Source organism: Prionailurus bengalensis, chromosome A3 (assembly GCF_016509475.1).
Source record: "Prionailurus bengalensis isolate Pbe53 chromosome A3, Fcat_Pben_1.1_paternal_pri, whole genome shotgun sequence".
In the NCBI taxonomy this organism is placed as follows: Eukaryota; Metazoa; Chordata; class Mammalia; order Carnivora; family Felidae; genus Prionailurus; species Prionailurus bengalensis.
In genome coordinates this window covers 21,920,711-21,941,223 of record NC_057354.1, presented here as the reverse complement: position 1 = coordinate 21,941,223, position 20,513 = coordinate 21,920,711, and the positions used below count along the sequence as shown (strand labels likewise).

Here is a 20,513-nt window from a genome sequence, read left to right as displayed (position 1 = left end):
CAAAGTGACATCGCCATGTGGCTAGTAAGTAGCGAAGCTAGACTCTGAGTCCTGACTGAGCCGGGGCATGGACTTCAGTTTATACTATCTCTTTAAGCTGTAGATACCGGGATGGGATGGGAGTCCAGTAGAGGCTCTCAAGGCCCAGGAGTTATTGATAACATCAAAGAAATGTGTCATGGCCAAAACAAATTTATAGGTATCTCTCAGTTAAAACCCAATATATGAAAATTGAAATTTAATAAAATAATATCTGACATCTTAAGAGTATTTACACAATTATGGGGTGATTCAGTGCTTTCCAAAAGGGTACGTTTCCAGCGCTTTAAAAAAAAAAAATTTTTTTTTTTTTTTGGGGTGCCTGGATGGTGCAGTCGGTTAAGCGTCCAACTTCAGCCAGGTCACGATCTCGCGGTCCGTGAGTTCGAGCCCCACGTCAGGCTCTGGGCTGATGGCTCAGAGCCTGGAGCCTGTTTCCGATTCTGTGTCTCCCTCTCTCTCTGCCCCTCCCCCGTTCATGCTCTGTCTCTCTCTGTCCCAAAAATAAATAAACGTTGAAAAAAAAAATTAAAAAAAAAAATTTTTTTTTAATGTATATTTACTTTTGAGAGAGAGAAAGAAGAGAGGGGGAGAAAGAGAGAGAGAGAGAGGGAGGACATGTGGGGGAGGTGCAGAGAGACCAGGAAGAAAGAATCCCAAGGAGGCTCCACCTTATTAGTGCAGCACCCTACGCCGGGGGCTCAAACTCACGAACCGAGAGATGACCTGAGCTGCAATCAAGAGTTAGACGCTTAACCAACTGAGCCACCCCGGTGCCCCACCGGCTCTCTTAATAGCAGTTCCTTTATTGCTTTTAGGGGTGAGTTGTGGTCAGTGACCACAGAGCTGTGGAGCCAGCAGTCAGGAGGGTGTCAGAGAGACAGAGTGCACTGCAGCATGTGACTTTAACCTCGACAAGAAACTGAGGAGAAAACATTCCTGAAATTGTTGCAGACGTTTTTGGGGAAAATGATTCCGTTTTCAAAAATTCGTTTTATTTACCTTTGTAGTTATTATTTGAGTGTTTGAAATAAGAAAACTGTGTGGTCTACTAGTTTTTTATGCTTCCCCTGAGTGAGGTTATTAAATTCTTGATGCTGTGTCAGGCCTGCAAGTGCCTCTCTGATTTCCTTCTCAGCAGCCAGTGAGGAAGGACCAGAAACAGTGATGTGTAAGAGATGTAGAGCAGTGACTGCTGCTGGTCAACAACCATTCTTACAGTCTGGGCTGTACAGAACTAGGCGGTGAGCTGGACTTGGCCTGTGCACCGGAGTTTGCCAGGCCCTGCTGTGGGGAAGATTGAGGTCCACTGTCACTGACTCAGGCTCTGACCTTGAACAAGTTCTTTTAAGCCGCCGAGCATTATCTTATCTGTACAGCAGAGGAGAAGGATAGGTAAATATTAAATAAAACTCTCTAATGTTGCTGCTTATTCCATGCCATGTAGTATGCTCAGGAAATCATCCGTTGAATGGGTTAGTGTCTGAAACCTTAAAACTGAGCTTCCTGAGCTGGATGTGAGACACCCAGAGTGATACAGAGAAAGCGGCGTGTGGTCCAGGCCCTTAACCTTCTTTCCAGGGAGGGAGACGAAGTATGTGCTAAGGGTTTAACCCAGAAAGGTGAGTGGCAGAATGGCATGGAAGAGCATGGAAAAGAAGTAATGATTAGTAAATAAGAAATCCCTTTGGACTGAAATTGTTGCCGTTCGTTTCCTTTATACCAGGAGGAACCACTAGACGAAAGCTCAGTGAAGAAAATGATCCTTACATTTGAAAAAAGATCATACAAAAACCAAGAGTTGCGGATCAAGTTTCCAGATAACCCAGAGAAGTAAGGCTCTGTTTCGGTGATACCCTTTTTCCTCCTACGTGTTGTTTGTTGTTTTTGTTTTGCTTTTCATTTGTTTTGCCTGCTTTGGTTTTTGTGATTTGTGCCAGGAGTCCCAAGACACACGTTTGGGAAATCACTGGAAAGACTCCTAGGGCGCAGAGTCAGTGGTACTCAAGGGTACGTAGCAGGATCAGCAAGAAGGAAAGGCATACCAGGCCGAGTCTGGAGAATTCATGTGGAGCCTCCCTATATTTTCTCTCCGGGTTACATGCAGACATGTTCCTTTCTCCCAGCAGTGAAATGCATCAACCTGTGTGCTCTGCTTCTGTCCAGGGAAGCCCATCTGAGACTTAGAGTCTAGGATATTTGTTGCGGACAGGTTATGTAGGCCTTTGTCAGCAATGGCTGTCAAAATTCTACGCTCCCAGAAGGAAAGCACATGTTCAGTGCTCCAGGTGGACAAAACACCCTTATCACTCAGGGAACCTTTCAAAAGCCAAGCTCCCAGATACCAGCCCAGGACTAGACTCTTCCAAAAGTCAGTCCTGTTCTGTTAAACTCTTTTCTGCATTATTCTTCTCGGGGTGCGAAGAATACTGCTTATGCCCGTCATTAGTGATAGCTCTACTGTTGAGAACACGTCAAAGGCTTTGGGGTTAGACAGATAGGGGCGTGACTCCCACATGACCTTGAATAAGTCACTTCTCCTTTCTTAGCCTCAGGCGTCTGATCTGTACAAGGAGGTAGTACCTCCTTCACAGAGCTGTTGTGAAGACACAGTGACAATAATGGCAAGTGTTTAGCTCGGTGCCTGGCACACAGTAAGTGCTCATGATGTGATCGTTCATGTGATTGTTCACTGTGTACTGTGAGGTGCTATAAGGAGGAATCCGATGTCTTTCAGTCCACCTTGACAAGTACTAGCATGGAAAGATCTCCTGTGATGTGACCAAGAAAATCAGGGTGTGGAATGTGTACCGTATGATTTAGGTAGGGAAAAAAAGTGAATTCTAACTAAAGGGATTTTCATATTTATACAGATTTTAATTCTAAATCTCTCTTCCCTCCCTGTCTCTCTGCCTCCCAGGACATACACTTTTAATGAATCTTAATAGGCCCAAGGCCCCTAGGCAATTAAGAGTTGACTAGTACAGTCTTTGTACTCAAGTTTATAGGTTAACAGGGAGACTGGCTATAAGTGCAGGGTAGAAGGAAATATACTTTAAAAGAGATACAAGCAGAGTGCTGTGGGAACATCCGGAAGAAAGAAAGTGAATACCAAGTTGGGGGCTGTTGAGGGCTTCACAGAAGAGGTGGTATTTGAGCTGGGCCTTGAAGAGTGATTTTTGCTTTCAGAGTCAGGAAAGAACTTGGACAGGCCTGCCAGCCAGGATGATTAGCATGAACAAGGAAGGGCACAGGGGTAGCAGAGGACACATCGTCCTCATGGCGGCCTAGTGAGGCTAACACGATTCATTACGTTCTCTCTGTACTGCAGGTGAGGTACAGAGAGGACAGCCTGGTTACCGCACCCAGGCCACAGCCCTCTTTGACAGGAGGAGTAGCTGCATCTGAGCTCAGCCTTCCCAGCACCCGAGTCCTGTCAGGTTCTGTGCTAACCTCCACCGCACGGTGGCACTTGTCATACTGCCCGCTGTGCGTGTGTGTTTGATCATACAAGGAATACGCAAACAGATTGTCGTTATAAAAAAACGGCAGCAGTACGTAAGAAAAGTAAAACATGAAGGTTCTCCTTCACTGCACTGACCCTCTTTCCATTCTGCTACCTAGAGATGGTCTCTGTGAGTATCTTTTTAGGTTGTTTTCTGTTCATAGATTTACATATGTAACGTTTTCCCTGCCTAAGTCATATTGTCCATATCCTGAACCTTGATGTTTACAGGAGATCTTTCCATGTTGGTACGTGCACGTTTACCTTCTGTTTTCTGACTGGCGCGTAGTATTTCATGGTGTGGAGATACTGTAGTTTATTTATTATTTTTCTTTGGATGGACACTTGGCTATTTCACGTACTGACTTTTATGAACAATGCTGCAGTGAGCCTGCGGAGTCCCCGTGTCTTAGTGCACATTGTTTGTTTGGGGTGCATACCTGAGTGTGGAAGTCTCTGGTTGAGGGATGTATTTTAGACTTTGATAGCTACGGATAGCCAAATTTGATAGCCAGATTCCCCACCGTGGCCTCTTACTCTCCCATTGGCAGGCCTCTTTCCCTAAATTCTTGCCCACAGTGAGCGTGCTCAGTCTCTAACATCTTTGAAATTTGTTTTATAGCTATTTCTTTACTTAGTGGTCTTCCTGCATTAGACTCTGTGTCTTGTTTCTCTGTGTCTCTTGTGTCTCTGTGTCTGTAGACTGTGTCTTGTTTGTCTCTGTCTGTAGTACCTAGCACAGCACCTGCCAGACTGTGTAGGTGCTCAGTGAACAGGGGGGATCTTCTGTAGTTGAGGTCATCCTTGTTAATTTCCCATCCTTGGAACCCAAGGAGACATTCTGAGGAAGCTGTGCTGTAGGCTGAGAACACTATAGACATTTAAGAACCACGGTGCTTTTTGGAATGCCAGTGTTGCCTGTGTCCGCCCGGACGTATGCCTCTGTCAGTTCAGAGAGTGAGTTTCTGCGGGTCGTTTCACCACCTATGTCTTAGGTACCACAAATGCTCCAGGGTTACAGTCTATACAGTGGTTTTAAGAAAATGTTATTTTCCTAAAAAACAACAGCAACAACCACAGTGTTTTCCGTTCACACAAATTTATACGCTATTTTTAGTTAAGTTGCAACATTCAAAAATTGACATTATGCCTAAAGAACATTTTCTTTTTTTTTCATGTCCAAAAGCAGTTAGGAAACTACATTGTGTTTTAACCTTGAGTTCTTGAATTCTTACTGGTGCGGTGTCTTTTATAATTCTCTAGACCAGCAAGGTGCAATTAAGATGAAAATTGCTGGAGCGTACTTGAACGAAACTTTCCGGTTGAGATCAGAAACATTCACATTTATTTTCCCATATATGCAATTGTCATTTTGATTGCATACCCAAAAATGCCTCTCTTCATTTGGCTGCATTTCAGATTCAATTGACAATTCTCCTTATGCAGTCTCTACACCGTGTGATCGTTCTCCCAAACATCACGTTGAGCAGAGTGTGCTGCTTCCCCAGTAAGTCCTTAGTAGTCCTTCTCTTCATTTTTGTAGGGGCAGAATTACTTAGTTTAGTGGTTCTCAAGCTTTTTAGTCTCAGGACCCCTTTGCACTCTTAGATTATTGAGTGCCTCAAAGTGCTGATCTTAGGAAATTTTAGAATAATACAGGCACACATTTCATTAGCCATCAGGGCAATGATAGCATCAGGTGTTGTGTAGCACTTTGGAAAATTCCACCCTACATTCCTGAGAGAATGAGAGAGAAAAAGGCAAATAATGTTTTGGGTTTACTGTAAAAATAGTTTTGATCATAGAGACTCCTAAAGGGATCTCCAGCCACCTCCTACCTCACCCTGGACTCCAGGACCACACTTTGAGAATTGCCGATTCATTTGGGTGGAAGAAACATTATGTTCCCTGTGCATCGATAGCTGGTCTTATGATTGTAGGAGGACTCCTGGGTTTCTCTTCCTTTTCTGGTATTTTTTTTTTTTTTTTAACTTTGCTGGTCATCTGCTAATATTCATTCTTGTGGTTGAAGGAGAATGTCCTGCTGGTCTGAAGCAAAGGTACACAGGCAGACTAGCAGAATATTCTTCATACCAGATGGAATCCACGACCCGCCTCAGCCTGGGTTACTGTTTTAATATGTTACTCTATTGCTTTCCCATTGACCTCTAACTTGATCCTTTCTTCCAGCTGTGAGTCAGCTGTTGCCAAAGGTATACCTAATCCCTAGACAGTCAGTCCTCTACAAATATTATAGTGTGCACTTTAAATGAGTAGGCCGGTTCTTGGTCAGCAAAAAGAGAAGAACATTTTCTTTGTTACAGCAGAGCAGACTTGAGGGTGCCTAGATTTATTGAGCATCTGCTATGTGCCAACTGTCCTTAGTCATATTATATTTATTATCTCTTTTAATCCTCACTATAATTTAGCTAGGAAGTTTAAGGGAGTTGAAGTTTAGAGATAGGCTACCTAATATCTCTGCCTCCCTTGACCAGATTGGGGCCCTGTGCTCTGTGTTCCAGTGACAGTTCTCTTGGTCAGCACTGGACATCCTTACAAGGAATTGCATTGTATAGATTGTTTATATTTGTGGCTGGCTAGAAGCTCCATGGAGACAGCAGCTGGGATTGTTTTGTTATTTGTTACATCCTCAGGACCTAGCACAGTGACTGGTACCTAGTATATGCCCCACAAATGCTTGTTGACACACTGCTCTTGGTTACACGTCCTACAAATAGTGGGGCTGACCCAGGTCAGTCTCACTCCCAAGTGCAGGCATTTCCCACTCCAGGTCATTACTTAAGGAATACTGGACCGCAGTGACATTTCTGTGATGTTTCCCTACTCACAGTTGACTTTTTGCTTGTTTTGTGTGTTTTGTTTTGATAAATTTATGACTTCCTAACTGAAAAATTTTGGGTTAAAAGTGCATATTTGGAGAAGTGCCTGGGTGGCTCAGTCAGTTAAGCGTCTGACTTTGGCTCAGGTTATGATCTCACCGCTCGTGAGCTCAAGCCCTGCGTCGGGCTCTGCGCTGACAGGGCAGAGCCTGCTTGGGATTCCCTTCCCTTCCTCCCCTCCCTTACCCTCCCCTTCCCTCCCCTCTCATCACCTCCTCCCCCCCCTTCTCTAGGAGTATAGCTTAAAAAAAAAAAAAAAAAAACTGCATAATTGGAAGAATTTCCAAGTTGGAAGGGACTGAAAGTTGCAGCCCATTCTCTCTTCTTGATTTTTTTTTTCCATATCATTCTTTATTAATTACCCCCAGTGACAAGGATCTGACTTTATAGAGACGCCTGACTTTACAAAGACATCATTTGGCAACTGTGATTTCTAAGATTTCAGCTCAGAATGAAAAAGAATTTCAGCACATTCTCTTATGAGAGGATATCTCGACTCCTTATAATCTTACCTGAATTAGTTTCCATAGCCCTCCTAAATAAAGCATGGTTCCCATAAGAGATGTCATGGACTTTAACGGTCATCTGATCTGCATGGTAACTCTTCTTTTTTTTTTTTTTTTTTTTAAACATTTTATTCATTTTTTGAGAGACAGAGAGAGAGCTCAAGCAAGGGAGGGGCAGAGAGCGAGGGAGACACAGAATCTGAAGCAGGCTCTGAGCTGTCAGCACAGAGCCCGATGCGAGGCTCGAACCCATGAACTGCGAGATCATGACCTGAAGTCAGCCGCTTAACCGACTGAGCCACCCAGGTGCCCCTGCGTGGTAACTCCTGCAGTATCTTCTTTTAAGCAGGCAAAAACCACAGCTGCACTGTGGCGGCCACTTTCGTCTGCTCCCTCCTTTGCCAGGCATCTGCTAAATTTCTGTAGTGGACCAGGGAGTGTGCCCGGCGCTGGGTGTCCGGAGATGAAGGAGAAGGAGTCTCTGTCCTGGCAGGACTCTCTCATGGTCTGACTTGTATCGCGGTTACAGTGAACTGAAACCATCTTGTCCTTTCTACACATGTGCTCTTACTAAGCTGTATGTGTCTCACTGTGTGCATTTGTGTGGCTCTGTGGTTCAGTGCGGCGCTCTGTGTGGATCCTGGGTAATTTTCCTCCTGTTGGATTTGGCCCATCATTATTGCCTGTTAGGAACTTTTTGAATTGATTCTGTCATCTGCCGCGTTCCTTGTCTCCATAAGCTTTGCGTTACATGACATTTGTTAAGTTTGTTGTTTATGTATCTTCACCACCAAGTTGTTCCTCAAAAACAAGCCTAAGGAGGGAGCGGAGCCCTGCAGGATCCCCCCCGAGGCTTGTCTCCAGGCTGACATTCATTCACTGATTATCCCCAGGTCCCCAAATCATTTCCTTGTACTCCACATGACGTTGTTTAGTACTGTTTAGTGCCCTTGCCAGTTCTTCCCAGTAAAAATCTTTTGTCACATTACTCCCTACAAATTAGATTTTTTAAAAGCACGCATGTAAGGCCTGTAAGCCTGAGAGGTTTGCTGAGCCTGTTAGGTTCAGAGATGATACAGATCTACTGCCCACTGTCTGGATTCTGCACCAGCTCTCCCACATCGTGATTCTCACTTGGCTTCCACACGCTAGGTGATAGGGAACCTAGTGACCTGGAAGGGTGATCTGTGCTTGTAAGCACAGTGGAGGGAGCCTTAAAAAAAGTGGTATGGGGAGAATCTTGAGAAAAATAATTTTGAAATTGGAATAATAAGCAGGTTGAGAATAGACAAGGAAGTGTTGGAAAAGAAGAAAAACAGAATATTTTGCTGGAACAGAGAAAAATAGACTGTAATAATGTGGAAGTGTGGTCCTTCCTGGCTCAGGAATTTGTAAACCAGTCTCTGAGATGGAGTGAAAAGCCCATAAAAAGATTAGAGGACACATTAAAATTTAGTGCATGGTAAAGGTGGCATTTCTTCAGATCTGTGGAAAAAGGATAGATTATGGCATTGGGACGACCGGCCAAACACTAGCAGTAGATAAAGTTAGATCTTTGCTCCATATCATATGCTAAAGTGTATCTTGGAATTATTTACTCCCAAACATTTAAATATGTACAAACATAAAAGCAGTATATCATAAAATATATTCGATCTTCGCATAGGGGAAAAACCTTGCTCAGGCTACCTGTGAAATAGAGTTCACAAAGGCAAAGATTTGATGACTTAGACTTTTAAGAACTTAAAAAAAAGTTTGTTTTTTAATGCTTGTTTATTTTTGAGAGAGAGAGAGAGAGAGCACCAGCTGGGGAGGGGCAGAAAGAGGGAGATACAGAATCTGAAGCGGGCTGCAGGCACCAGGCTGTGAGCCGTCAGCCCAGAGCCTGATGCGGGGGCTCGAACTCCTGAACCGTGAGAGCATGACCTGAGCTGAAGTTGGATGCTTAACCGACTGAGCCACCCAGGCACCCCTAAAAACTTTTATTTTAAAAAGCACAATATACAAATCAAAGGGCAAATATCTTTCTCTGGTTTTTTTTTGCAACATATAGCAGAGGTTAATTTCCTTAATATAGAGTGCTTACAAATCGACAAATTAGATGAGCACCCTGATATAAAAATGATCAAAGAAGAAACACAACCAGTAAACATTAACAAAAATTGAACTGTCTTAGTATCAGAAATGCAAAGTAAAAAATAAGTTATATTTCTCATCTCAAATTGGAGGAGATTTTAAGTAAAACCGGTTTTGAGGGGGGCGGGGGGAACAGGCACTTCACACACTGTTGGTACCTTTCCAGCGGGCTGTAGCAAAATCTGTTAAGTTATGCACACTTTCTGACTGGGCACCTTCCTGGGAATTTACCCTAACGCAGTAATTATGAATACATGCATCCTAGTGTCATTTGTTGTGAGGGAAAAGATTGGAAACGATCTGAATGTCTGACAAAGGGGGATTGGTAAAATAAATGATGATAGATCCATGCAAGGGAATACCATGTAGCTTTTTCTAAAAGGTATTATTTAGATTAGGAATTTCAGATGGCTTCATCTCCTACCCCCACACTGGGATTGATTGCTGGTCTCTTTTTGGAGCGCTGTGTTGAGAAGGATTCTGAAGTCATGTCTGGGCTCAGCAGGGAAGAGTGCTGGGCTCAGAGATGGGTTTTGCCACGGGAGAAGGACTGACAGCAGCATCAGATACTGGCTTTTCCTGGTGTAGAAGAATGTTTCATAAGGGAAATTGTTCAGCCTATGTTAACAACCGCAAAAATTGAGTATAGAACCATATACTATGTGGGCTGCTTTCGGGGGGAGGAAAAGGCTGGGAGTTAAGAAAAATTGCTTAAACCTACCAGAGTATTAGCAGTGGTTATTTCTGGTCAGTAAGATAATGGGCGATGTCTGTTTACCTTTTGAAAGCTTATCTTGGGGCGCCTGGGTGGCGCAGTCGGTTAAGCGTCCCGACTTCAGCCAGGTCACGATCTCGCGGTCCATGAGTTCGAGCCCCGCGTCAGGCTCTGGGCTGATGGCTCAGAGCCCGGAGCCTGCTTCCGATTCTGTGTCTCCCTCTCTCTCTGCCCCTCCCCCGTTCATGCTCTGTCTCTCTCTGTCCCAAAAATAAATAAACGTTGGAAAAAAAAAAATTTAAAAAAAGAAAGCTTATCTTTCTTTTCCCAGTTTTTTATAAAAAGTATTTTATAATTAGAAAATATATCTATAAATGTCATGAATAAAAAAAGTAATGGGAAAAAACAATGGTAAGGGATATTGTCTGAAATACAGGCATGTTTTAAAGAACTATAGTCTCCAGATTTTGTTCCTCACAGAGTCCAGATTTCTGGAGAGGTAGTGTGAGCCCAGCCACGCAGGCGTCTGAATGAGGCCTATATGACTTCAAAAGTCCCGGCTTATGTTCCTTTTCTTTATGGCCTCATTTTAATTAAGCAGGCATCGGTGGATATGTAGAGACAAAAGATGTAATTCTAGAAGGGCAGATAGACATATTAATAATAGTAGTATCAGGAAAAGAACAAATGAGAGCAAACGTAGAGTGCTTTTTATATGTCAGGCACTTTTTCTTAAGTGTTTAGAAAAATTTTTTTAATGCGTATTTATTTTTGAGAGAGAGCGAAAGAGAGCACGAGCCAGGGAGGGGCAGAGAGAGAGGGAGACACAGAATGAGAAGCAGGCTCCAGGCTCCGAGCTGTCAGCACAGAGCCCGACACGGGGCTCGAACCCACGAACTGTGAGATCATGACCTGAGTCGAAGTCAGACACTTAACTGACTGAGCCATCCAGGCGCCTCTTAAGTGTTTTATATGTGCTTATTCATTGACTCGTTACAGGAACCCTTTCGTTCCTACAGGAACAATAGGTAACTATCATCTTATTTACAGATGAGAAACGGAGGCACAGAGAAGTGAAGTAAGCGGCTAACTCAGGTTCAGACCCAGGCAATCTGGCTCCAGAGTCTGGAGCTGCTGCCCCTCAGTTACTCTCAGTCAGGTGTTGTTCAGCTGCTTTACATGGATTGGCTCCCTTCCTCCTCGGAACAAAGCTTCCTATCTTGTTCACCAAAGGCTTAGTGGGCATTTCTTATATGTCAAACACTAAGGGAAGGCAGGGAGAGGCAAATGCAGAGAAGTTTTGTACTTAGCGCCTGGGCATAGGTTTGTTGAAAGGTTCAGGTGTGAAAATGTGAATGACGTATCATGCTGCATAAGGTGTGGTGGTGATTACAGATGCCAGAGACGAGATCTGCTTTACTTTTGGGTCTGCCCCCTAGTCGGCTCACTGAAGGACTGAAGGGAGGGGGTTTGGAGGAAGAGAGGGTATTTTTGGGTGGCAGCAGAATCTCGGTATCTTCCTGTGGGGAAGGGGAATAATTGGCCCTTGATCTGAAGTGGCGGGTAAGAGAAACTTTTTCCAGATTAGTAGGATAACTGTGTCAGGGCAGCATAGTGGATTGCCACACCGAGTGGTGACGGTAGCTCATCCACAGCTCGTCTGCTGGTGGGCAGATCACTTAATGCTACAGAATGCTTCAGGAGCCTCTAAAAGGCAACTTGTGACTACAAGAATAAGGGGAACCCTGTAATGAGATCTGAATCCAAGATTGATTTTTGTAATGAGGAAATCGATTTCTCCAGGAAATTGTGTGACAGTATGATGTTTGGATGAGTGTACTTCCTGGTTGGTCTGTTGCAGACACTTTGACAGATTGTCTCTCTGTCTGGATTATGTTGTTCTTTGCTCTTCCCTGCTTTCCTTTCACTGATGCTGTCTTGTTTTCCTCTCCTAGGTTTATGGAATCCGAGCTGGACCTAAATGACATCATTCAGGAGATGCACGTGGTGGCCACCATGCCAGACCTGTACCACCTGCTGGTGGAGCTGAATGCTGTGCAGTCTCTTCTTGGGTTACTTGGACACGATAATACAGATATCCTTTCAGATCTGTCCTCAGTAGGAAGGCTGACATGGTGGGGGAATGCTGTTTACTCTCTTCTGTCTGTCTCTGCTGATGTCTCCTGTCACGTCTGGTGTTCTGTTTTCATTCTAATTACCTCTGGTCTTGAAACACGCTGCTCTTTACTCATTTGAAAACCTGTTTTTTATCTACGAATACATCTTGGGCAGTCCTTAATTGTCCTGTTTTCTCTTGCTAGTGCTGGAATTCATCATGATGTATCTATTCATACCTTAATAGCATTAATTTCTCAGGATCTTGATTTCCAGGCCCATGATAGCGGCAAGGCCGGATAGGACCTGAATCTGTTGATCTAGACATCATTCTGCTAACAGGCGGCCCAGCGGATTTGAGACCAGAGGAGGCAGTGAACCGTGGTAGAAAGCACATTGGAATGTCTAGGAAGACAGGGATTTTAATCTCTTTTGTCCACTGCTGCAACCCCTATTCCTTAAAACAGGCTCAGTGCACAGAAACATTTACTGTTTGCTGAATGAGCATTAGATCCAAACAGATGATCCAGGTTTGGCTCCCAGCTTCATTTCTTGTGTGAAATTTGATGCCCCTGCAGCCCTCACTATTGGCACTTGCAGAAGTGGAGTTAATAACTTTTGCCTTGCAGTGTTACTGAGAGTACTAAAGGAGACGATGTTAAGGGCTAAGCAGTTTCTGATACACAGTAGGCACTTACTAGATGTTACTTTTAACTGACTCTGAACCGTGACTTCCAAAACCATCTTATACTTTGTCTTTGCTCTCAGATGTGCAGCAGCTTTCTGCAGTCGGTTTTTGATGTGCCTGTGGTCGGGGATATGTTCATTAAAGTAAATTCTCTTCCAATAGTTGTTCTATTTGAATCCAGATTTCCGAAAGTACGAGACAAATGTAGTTAGTCTGCCTGAGTGATATTCACGGGGAATCTGCTGCTGCTTCATGTTATTTTCATCTTTCTGGTAATCTCTCTCCTGAGAGCATGTCTGACTAGGTTCTTTCCTGCCTGATATTTCTCATAGAAATAAATCAGGGAATAATTTTAATGCAGGCTTCTTGAAGGGTGATCTTAAACCATTTCTGATACTTCATGTTAGGTTTGAGAGTATTAAGAATCACTCCGTAAGTCCTCAGATTGATGAGTGGGTTCCCCAGGGTTTTCTGCTGAATTGTGGGTTGTATGAGAACCCTGGTCAATTAGCGTGTTTCTGGGTAAGCTTAGTATAGGGTCTCATGAAGTCATTCGGTAGACATGCTTTGAGTGTTTTATTATGTACCAGGCACTGTACTAGACTCTGAGGAACAGTGGACTATACTGGATTATCAAGCAGCATCAGGCAAGAAACACATATTTGGGTATCGACCATCTGATCGTTCCCATTCAAGGTACTAACTAGTCCTCACAGTGTCGGTGAGGGAGAGTTCTAGTTGTGACTTCACATCTTAACTCACCTACAGAATGGTAGATTTTCTGAATCTAAACAGACCTTAGAGATGACTTAACCCAGTGCCTTCTTTATTTCTTTAGTGACGCATCTGAGGTCCAGATGTCGGACAGCCAACTGTTGAGGCTGAGGCTGGCACTCTAGGCCCCTGATTGATGTCCAGCCCAGTGCTCTCTCCAGCGCCCTGTGAGTCCTCTCCTCAGACGACTTGCCACGTCCCCGACGGCCTCGCCCAGTCGTCTGCTCCCTTGTGTGTTCACACACGCCGCACCAAGTTTGTCTCTGCAGACACGGCCCTCATTCTTTCTTCTATCCCTGCTAATTCTAATAGTAGCAGCCTTCCGAAGATGCTGACACTTTGCTGATTCACCAGGCTGGTTCCTGCTGGGGAGAAGACTGACGCGAGAGCGCTGTTCGACATCGGCATACTTGGGAAAGGCAAGGGCACAGATGTTCCAAGTTGTTAAGTTCTGGTCTTTAAAAAGGGAAAAAACAAGTCCCCCTATAATAACTTTGACAGACTGCCACTTCCCTCCTGTTTTCTTGAGAGCCAGGCTGCATTTTTCCCCCTCTAGTATGCCAGCCTTCACCCTACTGCCCTAATGATATTTTTTTAAATCTGATTTTTAATTATGCCCTACATCAAATTTAAAGTGCATTTGAAATTTTTTAATTACCTAATTTTAATTAGCTAAAGCAATTAGGGGAAATGTCATCCTCCTCAAAGTACAGTTTTTCTTGAAAGTGGTTTCAGGAAAGGGTAGGCCCTCTTGACTTGCAACTGATGCATCCTCTCCCGTTTCGGGACGGTGGGTCTCCCCATAGCCTTGCACCCTGCGTCTTGTCTTACCTGTGGTCTAGAATGGAGATTTTTCTTCAGGAGACGCTTGTTAACAATTTACTGTTGTACAGCTGTAACTGCCCGAAACACCGTACCGTGAATGAACAATTTCATGGCAGTCATGGCTTAGATTTTTCATCTTTTTTAACTCTTCATTTATCAACCAAGACCATACGTGGCTGGTCATGCCCCCCACAAGCTCAGGTCATCTTTGCCTTTGTCCTTCTCTGAGAAAACATAAACTATAGGGATTTTAATTGGATCAGAGGCTGGTTTGTTGTAACCTTAAGAGCAGAGGATGCGAGACGACAGCTTGTGCCTCGTGCTTTCAACCGTGAGAGGCAGCTTCAGAGTTTATTCTGGCGCTCTGCATCGCTGCTGCTGGTGAGGGCTTGTCAGCGCTTCTGGGCCCCATCTCTGCCCCCCCCCCCCCCAGAGGCTGGAGCCCAGCAGGCCCTCGAGTGGAATTCTGGTCTGTGAAGAGCACCTCTGGGGACGAGGGGCTGAGAGGGAGGGGCATACCTCTCACACAGCTTTGGAGAGTCACTCTGACTGTGTTAGAAGGGAAGGCAAGGTGGGATCCAACAGCTACCGCCTTTTAGAATTACTGCTTTTTCCTTTGAAGTAAGTCATTTAAATATGTGTAGAGCCCCTTTTTTGTGAACCTTTTGGAGTTTCAACAGAATCATAAAATCAAAGTTACATTTAAAGATATTTTCTTAAGGTACTGCTAAACAAACAGTTTTTGTGGCCCAGTGTAAGCCATATTTACTCATTTTGCCTAAAGGAACAAGGAAGAATGAAACAAGGGGAAGATAAAAACCCCAGATGGTGGTTCATCACCCCTTTTACCACCACCAACAAAAAAATAATTCACCACAGCCCAACATCCATAAGTATCCTATTTTTGTATGTCTTTAGCTGCATTCTCAGTTTGAGTGACAACTCAGGGCAATTCTTTCTAAAGTCCTTATGGTAGATCACGGCATTTACTGGGTTTCTCCTCTTTGTGATAAGCCCTATTGGGTGCTGTTGGGGAAGCAAGAAATAATAACTCCAGTCGATAGCAAAAACACTTACTCACTTACAAGTTACTTGCTATGCACGGTAAGTGCCCTTGGAGTATTGTGCTCAGGAAATGCCATTGGAGTTCTGAGGTATGAGTCACTTCTGGCTTGGGGGTGATTAGGGAATTGGGTATTGGAGATGGGTAAGCTTTTGACAGATGTGGAGATTAGAGTGTGTTTCAAGTTTATTTTCATGGTCTGTATCTTGGCAGTGGAAATTGCCATGCCTCACATGCTGGGAGCTGACATGTTCCTGTAGTCACTAGAAACTTACCAGGACATCAGGCTCATGATTCCCCTTCCCCTCCCACCTCCCCCCCACAAAAAAAATCACCACTACTGCTTCCCTGGTAAGTGCTCTATTCTTTTATATATATACATATATATATATATACACATACATATATGTGTATGTGTATATATATATGATGTGTAAGTTATATATAAATTATATAAACATGTTATATATTTATATTATTTTTATAATATTTATATGTAATATATATGTTTTGTATATTATATACAAATATATAAATATTTTATATTTAAGTTGTATTTATATTATATATAAATTATATATAAGTTACATAAATATATAATTGTATATTTATTATACAATTGTATATTTATATAACATATATATAATTTATATATATATATATATATATATATATATATATATATATGTATGTATTGAATAAACCACATTTATCCAAAGTCTGCTTTCAGACTTTGGTGATTGAGAAAAATGTGGCCTCATTGTAATGTTAACTTCAGGCATTATTACAGTGAGTTGCATGCTAATATGCAGGAAGGGAGAGATTTGTTAGTTATAGAGGAGATTTTTGGTGCTGATGGGACAGCTTGGTTTTTTTTTTTTTTTTTTTGGTCTGGGATAATTTTAGGGAGTGGTCGTTAGCACTATTCTTCCCTAAATTACTGCTTAGTTTTCTTAGACTCTATAAAGCCAGGAAGACCTGGGAAGTTGTCCCGTTGGGTTTTGTGAGGAATTACTGTGGGAACTGGAAAATAAAGAGCAGAGGTTTTTTTAGACCAGCAGGGATCAATTGAATTTGAGCAGTTTGGGTCTGAGAAAGCTAGAGTGGAGCAAACTGAGTGCAGCATCCCATATTATCCTGGAGGGTGTGTGCAGTAGTCAGGGGGGCTCTGCGTCAGAGTCCCCATGTTCATGAGCAGGACTAGGGCTGGGAAGGGTCTGAGCCTCCTCGGGGCTTTCTTCTAATTGGACTGGGAGGGAGTCGGCTGTTGCTCCAGAGCTTTCCTGCAAGCACTGTCTAACAAGACATGCGTCTCTTGAGCTGTTGTTTTGCTGGAAGCTATTCTCATCTTGATATTTCCAGAATCAAAACTACCCTGAAAGGAAGGTACTTCTTTTTCTCATCAGTAGGCTGACATGTCTGATAATCTGCACTGATAAGCCTCCCATATTTAAGGCCATTTAAATATGCTCTGAAGAAAGTCAGGTTACGTTAAAAGTGCCAAAGTGGCAATTTAGGAAAAGGACCTCTTAATGTAACCTTTGATCTTGTTTATGAGTTTAGGTGAATATCTTACCCCTGGAAGATGTGGGTGGTGGTAGCCTGCTTTGGGCATCTCCCCTGTGGCATAATAGTGCCCATTAGCATTTAGTAGGTCCTTAGTGCATCTTGAATGAGTGCATTTTCTCCCTCATATTAGTTTGATCTAGGATTGGGAGAGAATTAAGAGTACAGGTTTTTTCTAGGTCGTTCTGTGCCAACTGTTTTTTTTTTTTTTTTTTTAGTTTTTTTTTTTTTTTTTTAGTTTTTTTTTTTTCAACGTTTATTTATTTTTGGGACAGAGAGAGACAGAGCATGAACGGGGAAGGAGCAGAGAGAGAGGGAGACACAGAATCGGAAACAGGCTCCAGGCTCTGAGCCATCAGCCCAGAGCCGGACGCGGGGCTCGAACTCACGGACCGCGAGATCGTGACCTGGCTGAAGTCGGACGCTTAACCGACTGTACCACCCAGGCGCCCCTGTGCCAACTGTTTTAAAAGGAGAAAAAGACCATTTTGTCTGTGTTTTGAAACTCATCTGCATTAATTGAGCCATATCTCACTGTCCTAGTCTAGGAACAAAAGGAAAAAAAATTTTTTATAAAAACCCACATTTGTTGCATTAAATCAATTATATACTCTGAATCTATACTGTACTGTTCATTTTTCTTAAGGAATCCTTCATGAAATGACTTTTTTAAAAAAACCCATCTGCTTACTACCATCTTGTTCTAATCTTTTTTTTTTTTTTTTAATAAATTTTCTCCTTATGGACCTGTCTCACTGGAGATTAATGACATTAATGCTCAGTTTCTGTACCAAAACTACATGGATCATGCCAAAAAAACCACAAAAAACAAAAAAACCCAATCAGATGTAAATACCCCTCTTTTTCCAAGAGCTGCTGTATTGTGGACCATTTTGTGCCCAGCTGGCCTTTTCTATGTCACCTCTTATTACTCTAGCTTACTGCCCCAGTAGTGGACAGGTACAGAGGGAGTGTGTGGGGTGGCCTTTCTACTCGACATGACAAAATAGGCTATCAAAAACTGTGTTTTAGTAATTCACAGAGAGACAGGCTCTCTGTTTTCCTATTATACTTGGACGGGAGAGCCTTTTACCTTGTGAAATGAAATTGTAACTACAGTGGAAAAACCTATCACCCATGCCCAGAGTCGGCCTGTGAAGAAATGCTGGATGGGCGGCAGACCACGCTGCATTTTCTCATCCAAATTGAGAGTCTGCCTGCCTGTCTTTAGTTCGGGTTTTCATTCCACTTTCAGTCTTCAGATGACCTCTGTCTTCCGGGTCATACTACATTACCTGGGAGGTGATGATTACAATTACGGACTCATTACTGCCTTGCTGAAATGTTCTTTGGTGAAAGTTAGGAATTTACGTAAAATCAGTTAGTGGTGGAATTGATGAGATGTTTACCAGACCTGGTAGCTGGTAACTGGTTTTGTGTTTGACTTCTCAGCTGAGGCAGGAGAGTAGGCAGGGAAATAACTACTGGAACATTTTTAGAAACGACTTTTCTTGATAAAAGTTAGACATTTATCCTGTCCTATATAAAACCACCACCATTGTCAATTTTTTTTTTTTTCCTTTTTAAGAAAAGTTCTTAGGCTTAACGTGACACATTTGTGAGCATGGTATTAAGACTAATCAAAGAAAAATATGATACCTGGCCCATAAGACCTTAGAGGCTGAAAAAGGACTTGATCAATCTGAATGTCTGTTGCACAGCTGAAATATAAAATTAGATCTTCCAACCCATTGTGACCCAGAAAGGGAGACCATGCTGTTGTTAGCTTACGTTTTAGATTTTCAAGGCTTTGGGGAAGAGTGAAGGCAACAGTGAGGGCTTTGGCCATTCTGTGGGAAGACTTGACTAACAGTCTTTCTTATAAAATGCTTTCATATTTTCTTAGTACTTTGATTTCCTTGGCCTTCGATGTACATGCCCTAACTTGTTCCTTCTAGCTACTCAGAGAGATGGGCTGGGCAGAGACCATTTGCCACCATTTGACAGGCGAGGAAACTAAGCTGTAAGGAAGTAAAGGGGTTTGAACAAGATTACATGGCTAGTGATAATTTGGGGGGAATTCAGTTCACTGAAGATGTGAACCAAAGATGAATATGACATGACCCCGTTCTGTGTGTTTGCTCTGACTCTTCATCATTGTTCTTTTCACGTGTCCCCCACCTGTCTCTTGAGGCTCTTGTTTAATTAACAGTCATCGCATACTAGTTAATAATTACTTAGTTATGCATGGTGTTATTCAAGGGATATAATGATAGTACTTAACTACATGCCTGATTTATATTCTTTATTTTGTTGTTATTGTTGTTGTTGTTTTGCCCGATTCATATTCCTGTCCCATAGGTGTCTGACTCTACATTGGGTGGATGGATGGATGGATGGGTAGATAGATAGACAGATAGATCAAATGTCATGCATATTAAATAAGCATGTGAATAGATAATACAGTTTTTACATCGCATATGTAAGAACTTTTCAAGAGAATATATTTGGGAGTTTCTTAGATGAGGAGGATGAGCGGGGAGTTTTCAGCATCTTATTTTTTTCCTGAGACTTTTAATAATTTTTGTTGGAGATACGTGACAGTGTCATTACAGTAGGATCAGTAGCTCGAATTTACCAGAACTTAGCCCCGTTTAAACCTGGCATGTGTTCCCCTGTGCCGTGTTACGAAGTGTGGTGGCAAAAGCATCATTTTTGGAATCAGATGAACCTAACCTTCTCCCTTACTGTTGCAGTGACCTTTAGCTAAGGTCCTTAACCGCTCTGAGCGTTAGCTTTCTTGTCTGTAAAACGGGGATATCACGCTTATAATGCTGTTGTGAGGATTCGGTAGCCCAGCGCTTAGCATAATGATGACTCTCAGACACGGTGGCTGTGACGGTGGTGGCTACCGCAGTCTTTACCACTAATTCCTCCTAGTCAGGGGTGGCCCCGGGGTTTCTAGGGTTAATTCGATAGCCAGGTTTTGCTTTTTATTTTTTATTTTTATTTATTTATTTTTTTTAATTTTTTTTTTCAACGTTTATTTATTTTTGGGACAGAGAGAGACAGAGCATGAATGGGGGAGGGGCAGAGAGAGAGGGAGACAACAGAATCAGAAACAGGCTCCAGGCTCTGAGCCATCAGCCCAGAGCCCGACGCGGGGCTCGAACTCCCGGACCGCGAGATCGTGACCTGGCTGAAGTCGGACGCTTAACTGACTGCGCCACCCAGGCGCCCCAGGTTTTGCTTTTTAAAATTACCGCAGACAACTTCCGCATTTTGGTTTACTGTATGTCAAGTTTGATAACGCGGTCTTCTGTGTCAACCGCATTCTGGTTGCTTTGTTGATGAAGACGAGACACATCAAGGAGTTTTGTCCAAAGACCTTTAAGCTCTGACGCATAGTAAGTTTCATAGCACTCTGGTGTTTGGGGTAAATATCACTTTAAAGAGTGGAGGAAGAAGACGACGCAGCTTAATTACTTACGTGTGATGGTCGCCTGGTCCGTTCTACATGAGTAAGACAAACCTTCCAATAGCTTTTCTTTCCACAAAAGATGTTCATAAAATGCCTGGAACTTCAGTGGGCGGTCAGCAAGTGTTATCCTTCTTGTTACCATGTCCTGTATCTTTCCTTTTATTTTTTTCTTACCAGTTCTAGTGAAACTGCCCTGATGC

The 20,513-nt window shown here is 43.0% G+C and overlaps 1 protein-coding gene across 1 annotated transcript in view; it reads left to right on the top strand.

Moving 5' to 3' along the window:
- CTNNBL1 (catenin beta like 1) overlaps positions 1 to 20,513 on the top strand; it is a 162,817-nt gene that overhangs the window by 33,666 nt on the left and 108,638 nt on the right. Inside the window, exons 3-4 of the mRNA XM_043602403.1 lie at positions 1,766 to 1,872; positions 11,757 to 11,896. Coding sequence (XP_043458338.1) covers positions 1,766 to 1,872; positions 11,757 to 11,896 — 247 coding nt within the window. The remainder of the gene's footprint in view (positions 1 to 1,765; positions 1,873 to 11,756; positions 11,897 to 20,513) is intronic.